This window comes from Simochromis diagramma, unplaced genomic scaffold (genome assembly GCF_900408965.1).
Source record: "Simochromis diagramma unplaced genomic scaffold, fSimDia1.1 OVJJ01000802.1, whole genome shotgun sequence".
NCBI lineage: Eukaryota > Metazoa > Chordata > Actinopteri > Cichliformes > Cichlidae > Simochromis > Simochromis diagramma.
The window spans coordinates 12,976,628-12,997,524 of NW_024387492.1; the positions used below are offsets into that span (position 1 = coordinate 12,976,628).

The 20,897-nt window shown below is 39.6% G+C and overlaps 2 protein-coding genes across 3 annotated transcripts; one reads left to right on the forward strand and one right to left on the reverse strand.

The window, feature by feature from the left end:
• Window positions 1–524: 524 nt before the first annotated feature.
• pdia6 (protein disulfide isomerase family A, member 6) lies at window positions 525–7,058 on the forward strand. 2 transcript variants are annotated; one of them, XM_040017725.1, is made up of 13 exons: window positions 525–660; window positions 1,008–1,149; window positions 1,709–1,766; window positions 2,328–2,454; window positions 3,071–3,174; window positions 3,292–3,440; window positions 3,754–3,868; window positions 4,259–4,399; window positions 4,741–4,825; window positions 5,127–5,199; window positions 5,593–5,751; window positions 5,833–5,929; window positions 6,377–7,058. In XM_040017725.1, the coding sequence occupies exons 1-13, from the start codon at window positions 642–644 to the stop codon at window positions 6,440–6,442; spliced, it is 1,335 nt and encodes a 444-aa protein (XP_039873659.1). In that variant the 5' UTR covers window positions 525–641; the 3' UTR covers window positions 6,443–7,058. The 2 variants fall into 2 exon arrangements, with proteins under 2 accessions (XP_039873659.1, XP_039873661.1); XM_040017727.1 differs by having other exon boundaries at window positions 3,295–3,440.
• On the reverse strand, window positions 6,977–19,819 carry hpcal1 (hippocalcin-like 1). The gene is made up of 4 exons (XM_040017728.1): window positions 19,498–19,819; window positions 13,224–13,691; window positions 12,026–12,131; window positions 6,977–7,719 (listed from the first exon to the last, which is right to left on the reverse strand). Exons 2-4 carry the CDS (start codon window positions 13,599–13,601, stop codon window positions 7,622–7,624), a joined length of 582 nt encoding a protein of 193 aa, XP_039873662.1. The 5' UTR covers window positions 13,602–13,691; window positions 19,498–19,819; the 3' UTR covers window positions 6,977–7,621.
• Window positions 19,820–20,897: the final 1,078 nt, after the last annotated feature.

Sequence of the window (20,897 nt, forward strand, 5' to 3'; positions counted from 1 at the left end):
ACGAGGTGTACTTAATGAAGTTGTCAGGGAGTGTATGGATCAGTTTTATGTCTCTTTACACTTTATGATGAGGAAAAGTTACAAAAAAATGTAGTTTAGATTGTTGGCGTTTCACATTAAGGCAAAGCATAATAATTACAATTCAATAAACAATGATAGTAATATAGCAACAAATAGATACCATTTATTTTTATTTTAGTATTATTTTATCTGTGTAACTGTCTAAAACTTATTGAGAAGTAAAGTTTATGTATTATTTACACTGAAAAGCATTACTTAGCTTTTAAGTTTGGCTTATCTTTGCATGCCTTTGCATAAGCAAACTCTGTACGATACTGTGTTTAATATGTACAGTCGCATTCCATCTGTTTGTAATGAGTCAGCCTTCTCACGGATCACATCCTCTTGCTGCTGTTACATGTGTTGCTTCCTTTCTCCTCCGGCCGCTCTCTCCCGTCTTCAGTGTACCGGTTCCATTAAAACTACACGGCGCGCGCTGATTGGCTGAGCTCAAACGTCGGCATCAGCGGACCAATCAGGGTGGGCCACGGTGAGATTTTTCTGTGTACTTTTGTGAGCGACGCAGCGGCAGCGGACTGTGTTGTTCTAAGTGAGGAGACGAGCATAGAGAGGCTGGAATCATGAAGCCACTTTTACTCGGTGAGTGACAACAGTAGAAGCTTTTCTGCTTATACTAAAGTTAAGGTTTGTGGGTTTGTTAACTAAATGTGAATTTGGCGGCGTTTTTGGTTTTTTTTTGCTCGTCTTGTTAGCTTAAATAGCTAAGTTAAGATTCAGAGAACAGAGCCAGGCCTTCGTTATCGTCTACTGAATTAAATAATAAAAGTCATTTCCTTTATTTGTTAAATAAATGTAGATTATAAACTGCACACAAGTAGATGTAAAACATTTTTTCGCTGTTTTCTTAAACCAAGTGGCTGTTTCGGTGAATGAGCATGCATTGCTAGGCGTCATCCTTTTCCTCTTGTCCTCATGTTTTGTTTCAGGAGTACTGGGCTGCTCTCTGGTTCTGGCTGTCCAAGCTTTGTACTCGGCTAGTGATGATGTGATCGAGCTCACCCAATCCAACTTTAACAGAGAGGTGATCCAGAGTGACAGTCTGTGGCTGGTCGAGTTTTATGCTCCCTGGTGAGTTTGTATAACTGTGATGGACTCTTCTTGTCTTGTAGTGGTAACAAGTGTTCTAAGAACAGCCAGTGATTATAGTTTAAATACCAGTTTCTCATCTTTGTGTTTTATTATCCAGTCATCTGTTTTACATCTGTACTTGTGATAGGAATAGACTTGTCTGGTAAGCTGGTAGCTCCTCCTTAGGTTGAGCACCATCTCGTGCAAAAGTGCTCAACAGAGACACAAAGTGAGAATAGTTTGTGCGTAGATGCACACAGTCTACATGCTTGCGTGCACACAGGGTTGGTATAGCAAAACTCAATTCTGCAACAAGAGGCAGTCGGCGGAGATGTGACTGCACAAAATCTATGCAAATCAAGTGTTAAATATTCACTCCCTATTAATACCAGAGCATTTGGTTCAGTGACTAATAAGGGTGCCACATAGCTGTTTGTGCGTTGTATTTAGCAGGTCATTACTGAAGGACTGGCAAAATGATGTTGTTTTTTAACATTAAAATGAGTTTATGTATAAAAACATGGATTTAGATTTCACTTTCTCTGTTGCTTTCTGCCAGGTGTGGCCACTGTCGAAATCTAGCTCCTGATTGGAAGAAGGCAGCTACTGCCCTCAAGGTAAATACAAATTGCCGTGATCATCTATCTGATGCCCTGTAGACTTTCTGATTGACAGCCTGTTTTCTCAGCTGAATGCCTCCTCTGCATTAAAAACGCCTACATCTGTTGTGGAGAAATATTCAGCGGTGGGCTTTGTTGACTTTAAATTTCACAGTAATTTCAGTGACAGCGCATTCAGTGGATGGTTATGTGTGTGTGCCTTTATTTGATATTTAACAATAAAAAATGGTTACTTAATAAGGGATATTTTCCTGTAAGAAAGAGGTGCTATCTACCTAACTTTTCTGTTGTTGAAAACTAGGAAGAAATGAGACGTTATCCAACCTGGGATGACAGGATCCAGATTAAAAACGACTTGTTTATTTCGTTAAATGTCTTCTCCTTTTTCCACACAGTATTGTTGATATGGGCAACTCCTGTAATGAAATCCCAGTTTAATGGCAATTGCTCATTGGCATGCAAACTAAAGTTTTGTTTTAAGCCAAATAAAAATAAATTGACCTGAATATAAACTCAGAAGCTGCATAACCCAAATTGTGTGTTGTGACTTTTCCTCAGGGTATTGTCAAAGTTGGTGCTGTGGATGCTGACCAGCACAAGTCACTGGGTGGCCAGTATGGTGTCAGAGGGTTCCCCACCATCAAGATCTTTGGTGCTAATAAGAACAAACCAGAGGAGTACCAAGGTACAGAACTCTGCTGCTACAACTTTCCTATGTGTAAATTGAAAGTATTTTTCATAGTAAAATCTTCCAAGTCCTACTGAATAAGTTGAGTAAACTGATAAGCTGAACATAATAATTAATAGAAAAGGGGATGCTGGTTTGTTTCTTAATAATCTAACATCTTATCTTGATAAAGAAAGTTCAGGCGACCCCCCAACAATTTAAGCAGAAGCATCTATTAGATGAGAATAGAGATGAGCAATAGCAAGAAAAGTCATCCTGTGTAATAGCATCCAATTTGAAGTTCACTTTCCTGCTACGTGTACTTATATCTACACAAGGTCACCTTCCCGAAGTCTATGGCAGAAATGTTTTATCTCTCCAGCAGGCTCAGTCCATCATATCATTATGACCTTGTTTGCTGATCCTTGCTACGTCTGTGAACAGGGTCATCTTGAGTCTTATCAAGCACAGTTGTGACTTCACAGAGTATTTTATTGCTTTCAGGGCTTATAAGAGACCTGTACAAAACACTGTATTTAATAAGGTATTATTTTCATAGCTTTCAAGGCCTTTCTTCCTGTGATTGTGTTTGAGGCTGCGTTAACTGAAATCTATATTTCTGACAACCACGCAGGTGGACGCAGCAGCCAGGCCATCGTGGATGGAGCCATGAATGCTCTGCGTAACCTGGTGAAAGAGAGGCTGAGCGGCAGGTCTGGTGGCTCTGACTACAAACAGGTAATGAACCTTTTTTTTTTTTTTTTTTTTTTTTTTTTTTTCTGCACTTGCATGAAATCACAAAGCTTTAAGAAAACACACATGAGCTGATTTATGTAACTGATAACTGGCTTGTAGCAGAGCGGTGGTGGTGGTGGCGGCAGCAGTGGTGGGAACAAGAAAGATGTGGTCGAGCTCACTGATGACAACTTTGACAAGTTGGTGTTGGACAGTGATGATGTGTGGCTGGTGGAGTTTTTCGCCCCCTGGTGTGGACACTGCAAGAAGTGAGTTTGGTACTCGAAACGGTTAATTCCAAGCAGTAGGAAACTGTGAAATCCTCTCACTGTAACAATCTAGTGCAGTTGAAAAAGTGAAATAATAGCCCAGTAGGCCTGGATAAGCCTCACTGAAAATCCTCCACTAGAATTTAATCCCACTCAAAACTGTTCAGTGAGGTCTTAGGGATTTTATTCCAATACCTTTAATACCATTTGATATTTCTGAAGAAAATTAAAGTTTCTTGCTTGATTTAAATGTCAGTATCTCAGAAGCTAAATGATAAAGTTTTTCTAAGCACCTCTCCTCCTTTGTCAACAGCCTGGAGCCTGAATGGGCAGCTGCAGCCACAGCTGTCAAGGAGCAGACCAAGGGCAAAGTTCGCCTCGGAGCTGTGGATGCTACTGTACACCAGGGCGTGTCCAGTCGCTATGGGGTGAGTAACAGCTGACGTCTTGAAAAGGTGCACTCTTTGGATGTGGGGAAAAAAAACATTTGCATGTTTTCTTGGCTAATTTTAAATGCACAACTTGATTATTGTGCACAATAATCCAGTGGCCACTTTGCCTTGGATACTTCCTAACTCTCGAGTCATTTGTAATGGTCTGTGTTACACTTACATGTTTTTACTGGCGTTTCATACTGAATCAAAGCCTCTACTGCTTTTTAGCAGAATGTTAAGTTTCAAAGCTCTAAAAATGCATTTGTAGTGTGGATTTAGTCGTGTCACACTAATTAAATCAGAATGTTTTTGCCTGAGTAAAACCCAGCTTCAAAGTCAAAACTGCAGACCTTGATTTCTTGTTTGATAATCATTCCTCTGTAGATCCGTGGGTTTCCCACCATCAAGATTTTCCGCAAAGGTGAGGAGCCAGAAGACTACCAAGGAGGTCGCACCCGCGGTGACATTATTGAGAAGGCTTTGGATCTGTTTTCTGACAATGCTCCTCCTCCAGAACTGCTGGAGGTCAGTATTCTCATATTTGTATGATAAAGTCGTATATAATTGTTTTTAATTATGGTTTAAAATGCAAATTGAAGATAATGTTGTCATAGTCTACAAGAAAATTGCCTGATTTAATGTGTATTTTAATGTATAGTTTGTTAAAAAAAAAAAATATATATATATATAGATAGATAGATAGATAGATAGATAGATAGATAGATATATAGATATATAAATAAATAAAAAAAAATTAATATGGGTGTATACACGGTATGGTGATGAAAGCACTTTGCAATAAAAAGTAATGCAAATTCATGTCAAAATATTAAATTTGTGTTTACTTTAAATTCTTTGTCTCTCAGATTCTCAGTGAAGACGTCTTAAAGAAGACCTGTGAGGACAGTCAGCTGTGTATAATTGCTGTCCTGCCGCACATCCTAGACACAGGTGGGATCACACACATGAACTCAGATCTGTCTTTCTCTTCTTAGATTCTTTGACATTTTTGCCTTTAATGGAAAATAAATCATTTTAACTTTTATCTACTTATTTTATGTCAATAATCATGACTCGAGCATGGCTTTAGTGGGCTCCCAATATTTATTAAAAACACATTTTTAATGCATGAAAAAAGGTTCCGCCTTGAGCTGTAAGGCTATACCTCACAACAGGTTGCAGGAGAGTTACCAGAAGCAGTAACAGTTCATTCCTGAATAGCTGATCATCACTGGTCATTATGTCTTAACAGGCGCGGCAGGTAGGAACAGCTACCTGGATGTGATGATGAAAATGGCTGAGAAGTACAAGAAGAAGATGTGGGGGTAAGCACCCAAGGCCAGACATACAGTAGTGTACAAATCACTAAATTCAAGTAGGAAAAGTTTCATATTCATTTCTTGTTTAGTGATGACTTGAACAAAAGGACAAATTCTGGTGAACATTGAGTTTTGTACGGGTTATGTAAGGAAGAGCGTAACATCGAGTTCGCAGTGGGATGATGAATATACAAATCATAAGAATTGGGATGTATAATGACTCTTTCTTTAAAAACATATAGAAGTTAATAATTGCAATATGTGTGACGATGTTCATGCAAAGTTTTGTTCAGATTGCCACACCCTTTAAAGAAAGAGGAGATTAGGTACATACGCTACAATCACCGATATAGTAAGGGAAATGATGACTGTGATTAACGGCCGACTCTTTCTTCTCAGCTGGCTGTGGACCGAGGCAGGGGCTCAGATGGAGCTGGAATCCTCTCTTGGTATTGGTGGTTTCGGCTACCCTGCCATGGCTGCCATCAACACACGCAAGATGAAATTTGCTCTGCTCAGGGGTTCCTTCAGTGAGACCGGTATTCACGAGTTCCTCAGGTAAGGAGGTGTAATTAACAAATACATTACACAACTTGGAGTAGGCTGAGCAGCGTCACTCACATGTGCTGATCTTTTCAGGGAGCTTTCTGTGGGCCGTGGCTCAACTGCCACATTGGGAGGTGGCGTGATGCCCAAGCTTCACACTGTTGAACCATGGGACGGCAAAGATGGACAGGTGAGTGGGAATCACGTTGACATAATGGTTGGAATGTGTAGCACTGCATGTAGACTAGCATAGGGTGGTCTGATTCACCTAACTGGTGGGTGAATCAGAAAACGGGTACTGAAGCTGAACACAGACAAGGGCCAGAATGACTGGATTGGATTATCCTCTGAACCCAAGGTTTATGGGCTGTCCCAGTGGGACAAACTATTAGTCCAGGGCAAGCAATTTGTAGTTAAACTGAATCTGTACGTCTGCTTTGTGTAACAGAATAAATGCCTACCAGCTTTGTACCGCCTCTGCACTGAAACTATGTACTCCATCTGCATTATTATGCAATATTGCAGTGCTCTTAAATCCAGATAACTTCTTGTCTCTTTAAATAATCTTTGAAGAGGTTCAGTCCATCTCAGTCTTTGCTGACAGCTCGTCTTTATTTTACGCTCTGTTATCCTCAAGCTTCCCGTGGAGGAGGACTACGACCTCAGTGATGTAGAACTCGATGACTTCAAGGACGAGTTATGAGTCCAAATGGGGCAGGACTGATCCAGACTATCTGCGTTTGGTCTGGTCTGGTCCTGTGCGATCCACCTCCCCTCTCCTGTGGACGAATGGGAGGCCCGGTCGCCCAGTTACTGAAATATTCCTGAAAAGACACATGAGAGACACCTGCGGTTTCTCACATCATCTTGTTAGTCACAAGGAGGACAGGAAGGAGGGGAGAGTGTGTCGTGTCCTCTGAGTGAACTCTTTCTCACATACCTGCTGAACGCTAGATGCCGCATATTTAAACAGCTGCCGCCCACTGAGGAGAGGAGGGTGGAGCTTCCGAATGTCACATTTTTGTCATTGTTTCACTTTTTAAAACATTGCCTTTCCTGCCCTCGTCAAGCACCTACTTTGAGATGTGGACTTGTCAAATTAACACTTAAACGTCCCACCTGATGTGACTAAATGTGACTAAATTTGTCTCTTTTTAAACCAGTGACTGAGGATGTTGGTGAGTTTGCATCATGTGTGTCCAGGACAAATGGGGATACCAAGGGGGGACTTCTTGTGTAGATTTTTCTTACACAACTTTATTTCAATTGTGTGAAAACAAAAGGACATTTTTGTTACAAAAATAAAAAGAAATTAAAAAATAATCACTGCCTCATTATTCACATGAACTGTAAACTCATTTCACTGAGCACATGCAATACCAAAGGCATAGAGAGAGCTTGTTAAATATAGCAGCTTGTGCCAGTTCAAGCTACTGTTATCTTGAATCAGAATACTTTATTAATCCCAAAGGAAATTAATAAAGAACAACAATAAGCCACATTTTAACAATTAAATTGAATAGAATTAAGTGATTTAATTAGTTTCCTCTTAGTATAACATGAGTCATAATACTTGAAAGCATATAATCCTGTAAGCATAAATAAAAGATATGGCACTTACAGCAAACGGGTATTCAAAACGAGACGTTTTGAAATGCACAAAAAAAATGCCTTGACTGAAAATCCACTTCATTGTCCACAGAGGAAAAAAGCCACATTGACCAGAGAAGTGTACATTAATGTAAACATTAAGACATGGAGTGTTAACTTGAAAGGAGGAGGGGCTGTGATGAAGATCGATCCTCTGTCAGAACAAGCGGCACAAAGCTGGAGGGATGTAGGTGTGCATGAGCTGCAGGGTGTGATCACTTTCACTGTGTCCTCAGAACTGACGAGAGGCTCCCTGATCCGACTGCAGCAGTCTGACAATGGACGGGTCGCTCTTGGCACCTTTAATGAACTCCTCCAAAGACAATCTGCCTGTTGGGGGGAAAAGAAAATATCAGTTATGAGCAGTAAAACATGAAAATGTTTTACATGCAGCAACTACCCACAAAAATCAGCTACTGATGTTTCTTTTGAGATGGTGACAAATAACACTGCATTAAGTAGTTTAAAATAACCTAAAGGACCTGAGCCAGAATCATGGTATTCATAGCCGTCATGTTTCTTGTCCAGCAGGTGACGCTGCTGTATGTATATAACTCTATGCGAGTGCAGTTCTGCATGAGAGATGTGAAACCTTAACCATGTTTTACCCGAACATTCATCACTCTCATAGTATACATATGACAGAAATTAGGTAAAAACATATCAGGTGTACTAAACAAAAATCTTTTGTTTAAAAGATTTTTTTTTATTCTAAGATGAAACAGCAGAAAATTACACTTTTTTGAGTCTAACACCTACTTTTTCTTACATAATAGCATTAGATAAGAGGTTCACTCACTCTGTAACTTACTGGGTCTGGTTTGACCAATCACACCAGTGCTACTACTGCCAATATTCTGACTAACAGGAAGGCAGTGGGTGCCCCAACCTAAGCAAAGATCAGGTAAGGTTTCCCCAAGCTCCTCAGTGGTCTGGTCTCAGTGGATTTCTGATTAGACGGTTAGCTTAATAGGGCTTAAAGATTCATTTTAAATGTGTTAGGTTACCTTCAGGTGGCACTGACACCACCCAAAAAAAATGTAAAATTTGGACTTTACAAGTGGCCTGTGTTTGAGAGATTGTGTGATGCCGGGAACATCCTTTCTTTTTAGAGCTCCAGATGTGTTATGCTTTCAGCAGAATTTTATTACGGTGTTTTGGTCCTTGGAAAACTGAGTAAAGTAGTTCAATACAGTTTCCAGCTTTCATGGGTATGTGGAAAAAACATCCTTGAGCATCGCGGATGCAGCCTGCAATTTACCCTCTACCCTCCTCTGCAGCTGTGGTTTCAGGCGTGGCATATGGCATCACATGATGTCTTAAAACGTCTGTCTGAGACACAGCTTGACCTTCACAATGTCAAAACAAAACGCTCCTGCCCAGCACCATAGTTCCAGATATCTTGAGCTGTGACGTGTCAGATTCAGTAAGGAAAGTGCATTTTTTGATGTATCATTCAAGTCACTCTAAGTGTCAATCCATTTATGGTAAGCCTGTGGATCACCAGGCTGGGAGCCAATCATAACTACTTCGTGTGATATGACATGAATCGAAGTGCCAAAAGTGTTCTGCAAGTCATGGTTTTCATGTAAACAGCTGTTACATAAGTAATCTTTCACAACAGACAACTGTACAGAAGTCTTGCGTCACATGCGGCCTAATTTCTTTATATTTTGCTAGGAAAACACTACACTAATACTGAAGCATGCAAACATAAAGGTAAATATATACATATGGTGTGTGCAATATATATAAATATTAATATCAATATAAAGAGCAAAAACCCTTTATATTATACCCTAAAAAAAAGTTTGAAGAGTCAGAAAGTCAGTATTTGGTTTGACCACCCACACTGAACTCTATTCAAACCACATTTCTTTTTATTTATTCCTAAAATAGGAAAATGGTACAGGGATTTATTGAAACATATTTGGTATGGTCGCCTTTGTGCTTCAACACTCTTTGAACTCTCCTAGGGAAGCTTTCTTTTCATTTCTTTAAGTAGACTTCAGGAAAAGTTCTGCATCCTCCAAAAGGTCATTCAAAACTCTTCTTTGAATCCTCACTCCATTTTGTTACATTTTCTATCAAGATAATCCGATACTGCTTCAATAATGTTGAAGTCTGGGGAATGCCGGTCCCAAGCCCAGATAAATGGGGGAGGGTTGTGTTAGGATGGGGAGGTGTAAAGTTTTTCAAATCAAACATGCTTGTGGAAATATCGAAAAATTGACATATTGTATGGAAATCTCATTCTCATCAAGAATGAGATTTTCATATCAGATTGGTCGGTGCTCAGGTTAACTACGACAGATGCTGTTAGCCAAGAGGGTGACGGTGGAAACTATGTTACTGTTGGCCAAAGACAAAAGAAGAGAGGAGGCTAATACTACGCTAGGTTAGTAGTGTGGAGATAAGAGTAGACTTTCAATGTAATGAATACACTAAAGGGAGCATGCTGGCTTAGATGATTTGTCCTATTTCCTCACATTTTTTTAAGTACACACTGCACACCATGTAGAGATATGCCTGGATTTCTCTTTAGGAGCTCTTTAGGAGTAAACGTTATTTGTTCAAAAATACTACTGCATGCCTGTCAAACTTTGTTATGTTTGTCATTTTAATTGGATTCTAAGAAATCAAATGATATTGTATGTTTTTGCACCAGGCTGTTAAGTGCCTAAAAATCCAGTTCAAAATAGACCCTTGGCTAAGTTGTATTTTATGTGTAAACACAAGACTAGTCCATCGTCTTAGGTAGATGCCCTTTTTAATACTTGATTTATATGTCAGTGCTTAGTGGCTTAACAAGATAACAAAACCCCCGAAAAGGTGTCGGGTTCAAGGACAGGACTGAAAACGAGTGAAAAAGCAGTTACTGTCCAAATAAAAAGTCTAGAAAACTTTAAAGTGCTTAAGACTACTAATAATTACAAAAAAAAAAGTCTGACTCCTTGGAGACAAAACATAAAGAAATGAGGGGTGGCTCAAGACTTTTGCACAGTACTATATGTTTTTCTTTTTCTTTGTGGCCATATCCAACCAAGCTGATAGTGAAAACAAAAGTAAAGCACGAGTTAAAACAGAACTAATGACTAAAACTAAAACCAGAAGTCCACAATCTTGGTTTCACTAAAGCCACCTAACCTGCTTACGCATGCACTCTTGAAAAGTTAATATAAACATCAGATTTAGTTTTATAGTAGCTATCAGTGTAATGTTTATCGATACTCTTCACAGCATCTCTTCGCCATTAATAAAGTTTCAACAACACTTGTCACAACTTTACAATAACTATCCAAACAGTATTTATCAGGTGGTTTACGCACCAAATATACAATCACTGGCCACTTTGTTAGCTACAACTCTTCAGCTGCTTGTTAATGCAAATATCTAATCAGCGAGTCACATGGCAGCAATTCAAGATGATCTGCTGAAGTAGAAGATGAGAATCAGAAGGGGGAAAGAAAGGTGATTTAACTGACTTTGAATGTGGCATGGCATGTTGGTGCCAGACAGGCTGGTCTGAGTATTTCAGAAACTGCTGATCTACTGGGATTTTCCCACAGAACCATCTCTAGGGTTTGCAGAGAATGGTCCAAAAAAGAGAAAATATCCAGTGAGCGGCAGTTCTCTGGGCCAAAATGCCTTGTTGATTTTAGAGTTCAGAGGAGACTGGCCAGAGTGCTTTACACTGATATGAAGGCAACAGTAACTTGGTTTATAATAATAGTTATAATAAATCCAGGTATGCAGAAGAGTATCTGAATGCACAACATGTCGAATTAGATGCAGATGCACTAGAGCAGCAGAGGATCGCTGCTGTCAGCTAAAAACAGCAAAGCGAGGCTTCAATTTGCACACAGCCTCATCAATATTAGACTAAAGAAAAATGTTGCCTGGTCTGATTAGTTGATTTTGATTTCGAAATTCAGGTTTTAACCGTCAGCATTTGGCATGCACAACATTAAAGCATTGATCCATCCTGCCTTGTATCAACAGTTCAGGCTGCTGGTGGTGTAATGGTGTGGGGGTTATTTCCTTTTGGGTCCCGTAATACCAGCATTTAAATGCCACAGCCTACCAGAGTATTATTGCTGACTATGTCTATCCCTTAATGAGCACAGTGTGCACCATTCCTCAAAGCTCAAATCATCTTAAACTGGTTTCATGAGCATGATAATGAGTTCACTGTACTCAAATAGCCTCCAGAGATGCGGTGGAACAGGAGACTCGGATCATGGATGTGCAGCCAATACATCTGCAGCATCTGTGTGATGCTGTCACGTCGATATGGAGCAATATTCCTCTCTGAGGAATGTTTCGGCACCTTGTTGAATCTGCACAACAAAGAATTAGGGGTAGCTCTGAAAGCAAAAGCGGGCCAAACTCAGTGCAAGTAAAAGGCCGAACAAAGTGGCTGTGAATTTTACTAACAAGCAATTTAAAGTGTTGACTTTATTCTTCCCAATGTCAAACTGTCCATCTATAACAGGACCAGTTTTAGCTGGACCAGATGCATGACTAGCATACTGATTAAGCATTAATAAAAAGTCGATTTATTTATTTACTGTGAAAAGAACAATTTGGTTCACAATGATGTATGCAGCACATGGAAATAAGACACCAGCCTTACCATCATTGTCAATATCCATCTGTCGAAAGATCTTATCTGTCCTTTTCTCTGGTGTTGATTCATCCTCGGGCATCTTCATCACTGATGACACCATCTTGTAAATTGCCTATAAAAAAAGACAATAATGACTCCTGTGATGTGTGTATTGATTTTGCTGGCTACGTGCGTGAAGCTTTTAGGGCGCACTGATGAAAAATAACCGTTGCCACTGACATCATTTTGCTTATATTGTCTGAAAGCTCTGACCTGTTTTCTGTTAGCTAGCAGATAATGATGTTGGTCTGACAACAAAAGATCCTGCCGTTTCACCCGCAGTAGGTCTTTCTGAACTCACTTATCTGATTGTATAATATTAAAATTTGATTAAGTAAAGGAGAGAAATATGTCATTCTGGAAAACAGAATGCTTTCTGCCAGCTGCAACAGCATGGCTTCTGTTGTTTTTCCACATCATTCTTTTTTCATTTGTATTTATTACTCCCTGTATGCGATACCTTTATTTAGTGTACAAACAGTATTTCTTAAATTTAAATAATTATTTAAATGGGTGTGGTCCTAGCGCTCATTAGTATTGCTGCTGGTGTGATCCCAGTGCATGGTCTCTATTTTATTTTATTTTTTTCACATTTATTTGTTTCCACAAGCACGAAGGACTAAGCCAATATCCAGGCTGCTCAGCTCACCATATTGGAAGAGTAAATATAACCACAGTGATAAGGAAAACAGAAAGGGCAGCCTGCAGATGACTGTTGAACCTAAAAACAGCCTTTACCAGGAGGCTAAAGTGCATATAACAGCAAAAATTAGAGCTAAACTTATTTATTAACAGTCATAAAAAGAATGATTGAATAATATAAATATTTTTAGTTATTACTGATATAAGAAAAAACTGCATGTTCCAGATGCTTTTATTTGGCTTATACAATGTATTTTATATCTTTTTTAAAATTGTTTGACAGAAGGAAATGATGTCGTTTCATTGTCTTATATACAGTAAAAGTGTTAAAAATGTAAAAAGTGATCGTTTATTGTAAACTAATTTACTCTCTTGACTTATTTTCCAATTCTCATTGTTATTTGTCTAGATTTTGTTTATTAAAATGTGATAAGCTCACACACACACACACACACACACACACACACACACATAAAACCTCTGCTCTGTAGTATCAATCACACAGCACATAGTATGTCCTCACCTGAACTATCTCCAGCATCTCTGCCCGGCTGATATAGCCATTCCCATCCAGGTCATACATGCTAAAGGCCCAGCGTAGCTTCTGCTCCAGCCCGCCACGAGACGTCACACTCAGTGCTATGATGAACTCCCTGAAGTCGATTGTGGCATCGCCGTTGGTGTCAAAAGTGCGGAAGACGTGCTCGGCAAACTTTGAGGCGTCTCCGTAGGGAAAGAAGTTGGCATAGATCTTCTTGAACTCGTCCACAGTCAGGTGGCCGGTGGGACAGTCCTTCAGGAAGCCGCGATACCACTCCTGCAGCTCATGGTCGGTGAATTCTGTGTTTTCTCTCAGGTCGTTCAGGACCTCAGGCCGCAGCTTGCTGTTCTGTTTCCCCATGACAAAGCACCTTTGCAGGCAGGGCGATAGCAGGGCTGGTGTTTCCTATCCTCCACTCCCTGTGCTTTTACTTTCCAGCTTCCTCTGCTCCTACAGGGGACCAATAACCCTCATTAATATCCCTGTGTGAATATCATAAATGATTCATGGGGTCAATAATTCCACTCAGTTTGCAGCAGCGTTTCATCAGAAAACATGTTCTGAGGATGTTTTTCAGGCAAACAAGCTGAGGGGGAAAAAGTCTGGATAATTCAAACAGGGTCCATACACAAGAAAAAAAAAGAGATAAGATTACAACGCAGATGTTAACAAAACACTATGTGTGTGCACACATGTGTATGGAGCAAGGGGGTGGTCTGGTCTCCGTGGATACAGTATTAATTGTCAGGCATGGTGATAATTTATCGACCTTTCACTGCATGGTAGAGGGACAAGTGTCCTGGGGCATTGTAATTCTCAATAAAGCCACTTTCTAAAAGGTCAGGCTGATACTGACTGTTGTCACTGAGAAGGCCAAACATTCATTTTGACAATAATCCTCACCTTCATGGGAAAATTAATCTCCTAACTGATTTTAAGAAGGTGGAATTGACACAATGATTAAAGAGCAAATTCAGAGAGCAAGTAAATGAGCATCCAAGTCAGTCCATAGACAAGTCCACTGGTTTTAAACTACAACAGCAAAGATGCCACTGCAGAACGAGCGATCATTGAAACCACATTAAGACACACCCTGTTTCAAGACATTAATCATTCAGTGTTAAGGGGGGAGAAAAGAGATAACTGTGTAATAACTGAAAGAGGTCTTTAAAGTTAAACTTTTCTCTTTGTCTTTTCTTGACTTTACTGTTCTTGCAGTGATTTTATTTTAATGTCCTGTATTTACTGCTTTCATTTTCCTTAAATCTGTCAGTGTTTAAATGCAGCGTACCTGTTAACCTAACACATAAACACGAGCGCTTGCTATAAATACGTACAGAAAAGACAAAGCCAGCGAAGCATTTGACCACCTGGTTCTATTCACGTTTGCTTTCTGTGGTTTGCTTCTGTTTCCATGGTTCTACTCTGCAAAATCTGTTTATTCATGTATACAGGGATATTCATGATTGGTGATATGAGGATGCATAAACACATCACATCCAAAATAAAACCTCCTGCATAAAACTCATTATGAAGCAGACGCTGACATGTGTTTGCCGGTGAGCAAAAAGGTTTTGACATTTTCAGAGAAAATGTGTGATGTAGGTGTCATCATGTATATGTCTGCATCTTTATTTTAGGTGAGGAAGGTGTTAAGAATGTGCCAGACTTTTCCCCCAAAAAATAACAAGAGGAAACAGCTGTTTTGTTTTGGGGTTTTTTTTGTAGAAGGAAAATGTTCTTACTTACAAATTGTCTGTTTGATTCTATGAAATTACCTCAAGTTTTCTTTTAGCATGGTTGGTTTGTGGCTCCGTGGGATAGAACGAGAAAGCAACTTTCACATTTGTTATAACGTTTTCTGGAAAACTGAGGAAAAACTGGCCAAAACCTGAGCTAATCTTTCACATGCATCTGGTAAAGTGTGAGTGGGAGGGACAGAAAGAGAGACGTGCGGGGGTAGGGAGGAAGAAAGAATGGAAAAAGTATGACACATAGAAGAGAAACTATTTCCAGCTATACTATATGAGTTGCTTTGCTAATACCCACAGTGCAATTATATAATAATCTTTCTGAATAACACCTCCACTCCTCTGTGCTGATATAATGAATTTATGGGAGAGAAGCTTTGTACCCATGTTCTCTCTCTTTCAATTACTGGGACCCCAGCGCTCCTGTCTTTCTGGCAACAGAACGATCCATCTGGCGAAGAACAAATGAGAGCGGCTTGAATTTGGATGAGATCCTTTTGAAACAGACGCCATATTTGTTATAATTGCCAGACAGGTGTAATTTCCTGTAGGTTCATGAATCAAAGTCACAGAATGACACAGAGGTCTGTAAGTCAAACAAGGAACTATGTCACTCAGGTTTCTGGACAGATAAAAATAAATCAAAGTACAACACAATAATACATTTAATTTCTCAATCCAGCTTTCTTTTCTCATGCAAACTGCATTCCAAAATTAGGAATTTGGAAAACTTTGAATTGTCTAAGGGTGAGTTCACGAGTGCATATCTGTTGACTGAAGGATACTACTGCTACTGCTACAGTTAATTTAGAACTGCAAACTTGTCTTTGGCAAAAGCCAGAGTATCTGGTGAGAACCCACTCAGCCACAGGTAGAAAGTGCAAATCCCACACAGAAAGTCCCCGGCTGGCTGGTGGACCTTCTCTCTGTGAGGCAACGGTGCTAACCACCCTGCCGCAGTGTCGGCCTGAATCACGCAATCGTTAAAGTCACAAAGATTCATCCTTTGGGAAGGATGTCGATAAAAAATTGAATGGAAACACATCCATCCATCAGTGACCAGGCTGATCGACTAACTGTCCTGAAAGCCAAGGTGTTATTATTGCTTATACGGATTAAAGAGAGTGAAAGGCTTCTACGTCCTGTTGCAAAGAAAAATGCTAACACATGACCACAAAGTAGCATTTTGTGGTGTCTCAGACACTTCAACATTTCACAGCAGCACTGAGCAACTAGAGAAAAGGTGATTATTATTTTGAGAATATATTATCATGTCTGCTGCCTCTGTTTTAACTGGACCACAGCATAAATCACACACTGCCCTACAGGCCTGACTATAGTCCTTCCGTTTTAACATACAACAGGATGCACCTCCTCAGATCTGTGTCACATGGACTTTTCCAGGACAGCTCAGTGCGCAGGCTGAGCCCGAGTAGACATAAATATGGGCGTTGCTATTTATTCCCTCAAACAAGCACAAAGCCACATGAAACACAACAGCTTGTCAGATGGAAAAAGTGCTACCCTCATGCTTCAAGATCCTCTGAGGCTAAGAGAAAATACTCATAATATGCAACAGCATGTGCTCTAACCTAGTTATTTTAGTAAGTAATAGCAACATACTTACATAAGGCTGCGGGTTGCAAAACAGTCTTACAGAGTGCAGTGACCTCTGAAATATGTTCATTAAAAACCTAAACAAACCCTTTCCACTGTAATTAGGCATTTTTAAAACATTCTTTATCAGATAACATATTTTTCTTTTCATTAAAACTGTTAACTGCATTAAAAGTATTCCTGCAAAAAGCTTTTTTTTTTTTTACCTGCTGCAAGTTCTGGTAATTTCCTTTAATAAAGTGATTAAATAGATTTGCAGTACTGCTTATAACATTTAAAACATTCCTACTTATGCATGCAAGCTTTGGTCTGGGATTTCAAAGGCTGTTTTAATAAAGTTTTTTTCTTTGTTGTGACATAGAATTACTCAGGAAATGATGTGGTTCAGGGAAAATAAAGTCCTCTCGGCCTTGACTGGTGGGGTTGCAGAGCTGGTGAGCTGAACAGTCTTGTGACCGTTGCTTGATACACTACAGCCCCTCGAGATTGCCAGTTCACATTCAGTGTTTGCGGTTCCCTTAGATTACACAGCAACAGATCCTGTCCCTGTCCCCAACCCCCATAGCCTTCCTTGTTCCGTATGGTCCACTTTTTTCCAGTGGGTTCTCCGCCTAATGAGACTGTTTCACACAAGCTCCGGTGCAGCATGCATCCCCCCTCCCCAAGGCTACAGCGGGGGTTCCTGTAAACCCGTTTCACTGCTGTTTGCCATTCTTAGACCCACTTTATTTCCTGAGTAGGGCTATGTCACAACAAAGAAAAAAAAAACATTCTTTCCCACATGCTCATTATTTCACGAAGAACAGGAAGGAAACTACAATGACAGTCAGATACAGAGATGCAGCATGCATATGTTTAAATATATCTGTCCTTAGGTGTTTACAGAGCAAATAGTTCATGCTTATGTTTCCACCAGTTGTTAGTGAGCGTGGGAATCAAAAGACAACTTCTGCTTAAAGTCATATCTAAATGTACATAAGTAATTACTTTTTCTTAAAAAGGATACAATCGAGTATTTGTTTTTATTTATTTTCAGGCAAAGCCTCTAAACTGTGAACATCCACTAGTATTCTTAGTGGATATTGTTAGGTTTTCCATTTGTCAATTAGTACAAATACAACAGACATCCCCACTCCTCCTGTTTTTATATTGCAAGCGGGCTCACACTGAACCTTTTCCCTTCATTAACTCTGGATAAACACGACTGACAGAATGTTTTTAATGCTCTCTGCATCGTGCCTCTTTTAAAGGGAATGTAATCCAAACAACCTGATATGGCTCAGTGCACAGAGAGAAAGCGTGCCCGTTTTAGCCTGCTCTGCAGTGGATGAGCAGAGCAGCGCTGTAGCCTCGAGTACGCGAACCACTGGTAACTGGGACTCCATCAGGTGGTTGAGGAGTTGGTGTGAGGTATTTATAAGCTAAAGAGAAAATGAGCTCTCCCATTATTCTCGCATTCAGCGGTGCTTCGTGGCAGTCTCTCTGAACTCATGTCAGAGAAAATCATTGCAGTGGATCAGGATGAGGTCCCCTGACACACCAGTAGTCAAGGCAACAGTATAGTAGTGCTACAGCTTATGAGGGAAAGGCAGTGTAACAGTCAATCTGGGGCACACGCAGGGCAGAAGATATATTGAGACTCGAGTGTGTGTGTGTGTGTGTGTGTGTGTGTGTGTGTGTGTGTGTGTGTGCACGTTTAATATTTCCTTACTTTTAAATCTGAAACATTAGTATCATATTCATCATTTGACATTACCAAGCATAATACTGCACTGGACCTAATCTAGATATTCTGCACGCTCAAGCTTACAACAGCAAAATTATTATGTGTATTTTTATTACTTTAACACTTGGTGAGTGGGTGTATTTAATTTTGGATGCGTACTCTTCACGTGATAGCTATGGTCTTTTTATCTGAAAAAAAAAATGTGTGAAATTAACTAGAAAAACAGTAACAATAGTGTGAAATAGTAGATGAAAGGAGTAGGCTTTTAATATTTAGCAAGACAGTGTTTTAGATGGCAATCCCATAGCAAGAAAAGGAGCTGGCAGATCTTTATTTTTTTCTAAGATGTCACACAGTGAGTATTTGAACTTATAATATTAACATTTTACCAGTTTCTGTAGCATTTTTAGGCAAGCTGTGATTTAAAAACTTGATTTGATACTTAGTTCATGTCACTTATACATGAAACCTTTAAAAAAAAAAGATCAAACCAAGATGAATTAAATCCCCTCCCACACATTCAGCCACACTCTTAGTTATAATATCTGCTGATCCTAATCACAAATATTTTTTGGACAAGCACATCTTTTTATGAAGCACAAAACATTGTCTGTTAGGTTTGATTTAGTTTATGTGCTTTCGCATACATTTAATACATGTGCTTCAATATTACTCAATGTGCCTTGTCTAAGGCTATTTTTCTTTAGCTAGATGCATATAGTCGATCACTTTAATGATCTGTTACTGTATATTTTTTACATGTTTGTATTGTATATGTTTTTGTAATGTAGTTATGTGGTGCATGTGTTTTTGACTTTTGCTGCCATGATTCCAGGTCTCTCTTGGAAATTAGATTTTTAATCTCAATGATATTTTTCACCTGGATAAATAAAGGACTAATAAATTAAATAAAACAGTGCATTACATTTGATCAGGTTTTGTTTTGCAGCATGTAGTCTGCATTAAGACTTGTGAGCCACTAAGCTGCATTTTTGATAATATTTTTAATTGAGCAACTTCCCAGGGCAGATGAGATGTGTTTTAACTGGGTGTAGTCATGTCTTGGGGAAATTGCCACAGCAGTCCAGGGTAGAGTAGCCACTGAAGCACAGTGGACTTCACAGTAACGAGAAATGTTTCTAAAAAATTAATATAAACTTACCTTTTTGCTGAAGGTATCTATGGGTCCTCCGGCTGAAAGAGTAAATGTTTGAAGCCCACGTTTCCCACTGTAAGGCGTCACCAGCAGCCGAACTTAACCGTTAACTTGCAGTAGTTTAACTTCACACCTCCTCCCACCGACTCCAACGCGAGAGAAAATATTCGAGTCACCCAAACACTTTTCAGACAAAAGAAAAGATATGAAAAAGCGTGTAAGTATTCTTCCAAGATAGTTTTATTATTATTATTATTTCTATTCAGTATGTCCTACTTCCAGCTCCCGGTGTAGCGGCTTTATCATTTAGTGGAAGATGTGGCACCCAGCTTGGTTTTCATCCGAATGTGCCATATTGCTCCTTGGGGGGGGGGGGGTTCCTTCGTCCGGGAGAGGGATTGAACCTTCTCCATCAATTGAAGAATTACTAACAATAGCAGTTTAATCGAGGGGACACTGAGTAAAAGCCAGAATGACCGTGACATGTATTTTAAAAAACATTTTAATGGCATTTCCTGTTTTGTAGTGTTTAAGTAATACTTTAAATCCCTCCCCCCGATACACTGAATGGATCCCTCCACACTCGCAGCTTCACTGTAAGGAACTGTCGCAGCAGAGTTCAGTGGAAAATTATCAACGGAGACTATTATTAGCTCAATATCTAAAATAAACGCTTCACATCTGGGGGAAAATGTGGAGACTTGGACAGAAATAGACTAAATAAACACTTCTACGATAACAAACGTGATTTAAAAGTTATTCTGGAATAGGCTAGGGCATCCTGTAGGCGACAGTTTTCCAGGCTTACTTGTAAATACTGTGGGCAATGTATTTTAAGTTCCATTATACAACAGTATACAACATGTTATTCCTTGTAATTGAAACAGCATCATTATATCAAGTGTATATATATACAAGTCCCTGTAATATTGCTGTACAAATTGCTTTGTAGAATTAAGTATTAATGACGTAGACATAAGCTCCTTTCAATGCTTTCCCGTATAAGTCTTCTCTTTCAGCCTCAGCACAGATGCACACTGGTCCATCGGCATCAATAGCAGTAACTTTTCTTGCCCTGGTTAAAGTGACACTGAAGGCGGGATGGTGTATATGTCAGCAATTCAGTGAGAAGATAAATAATTAACTGAGTGCGTTTGCCTCTGTGTGTGTGTCTTCCTGAAGCCTGACACCTGTTTCTATAAGCACATGGAGTGTTTATCTTGACCTTAGAGTGGGTACAATACAGGAGGGGGGGATTGGAGGCAGTGATATAGCAGTCTGAGGTTGCTTTTGTTGCTGCTGCCAATGTGCAACTCAATACTGAAACAAAGCTGTGGATGGTGGACTGTGCGGATGGAAAGGAAAACAGTATTCTTTAAATAACATACCATATTACTTCAGGCTTC

Bases quoted from the DNA above. Each gene is read 5' to 3' on its own strand.
- hpcal1 (XM_040017728.1), bottom strand. From the start codon at position 13,601: ATGGGGAAACAGAACAGCAAGCTGCGGCCTGAGGTCCTGAACGACCTG. The intron at 12,132-13,223 runs GTGAGGACATAC...CTTTTTTTATAG, and splicing joins AGATGCTGGAGATAGTTCAG to GCAATTTACAAGATGGTGTC. The intron at 7,720-12,025 runs GTAAGGCTGGTG...TCCCCCCAACAG, and splicing joins GATGGATATTGACAATGATG to GCAGATTGTCTTTGGAGGAG.
- pdia6 (XM_040017725.1), top strand. The intron at 1,767-2,327 runs GTAAATACAAAT...ACTTTTCCTCAG, and splicing joins AGGCAGCTACTGCCCTCAAG to GGTATTGTCAAAGTTGGTGC. The intron at 3,869-4,258 runs GTGAGTAACAGC...ATTCCTCTGTAG, and splicing joins GCGTGTCCAGTCGCTATGGG to ATCCGTGGGTTTCCCACCAT.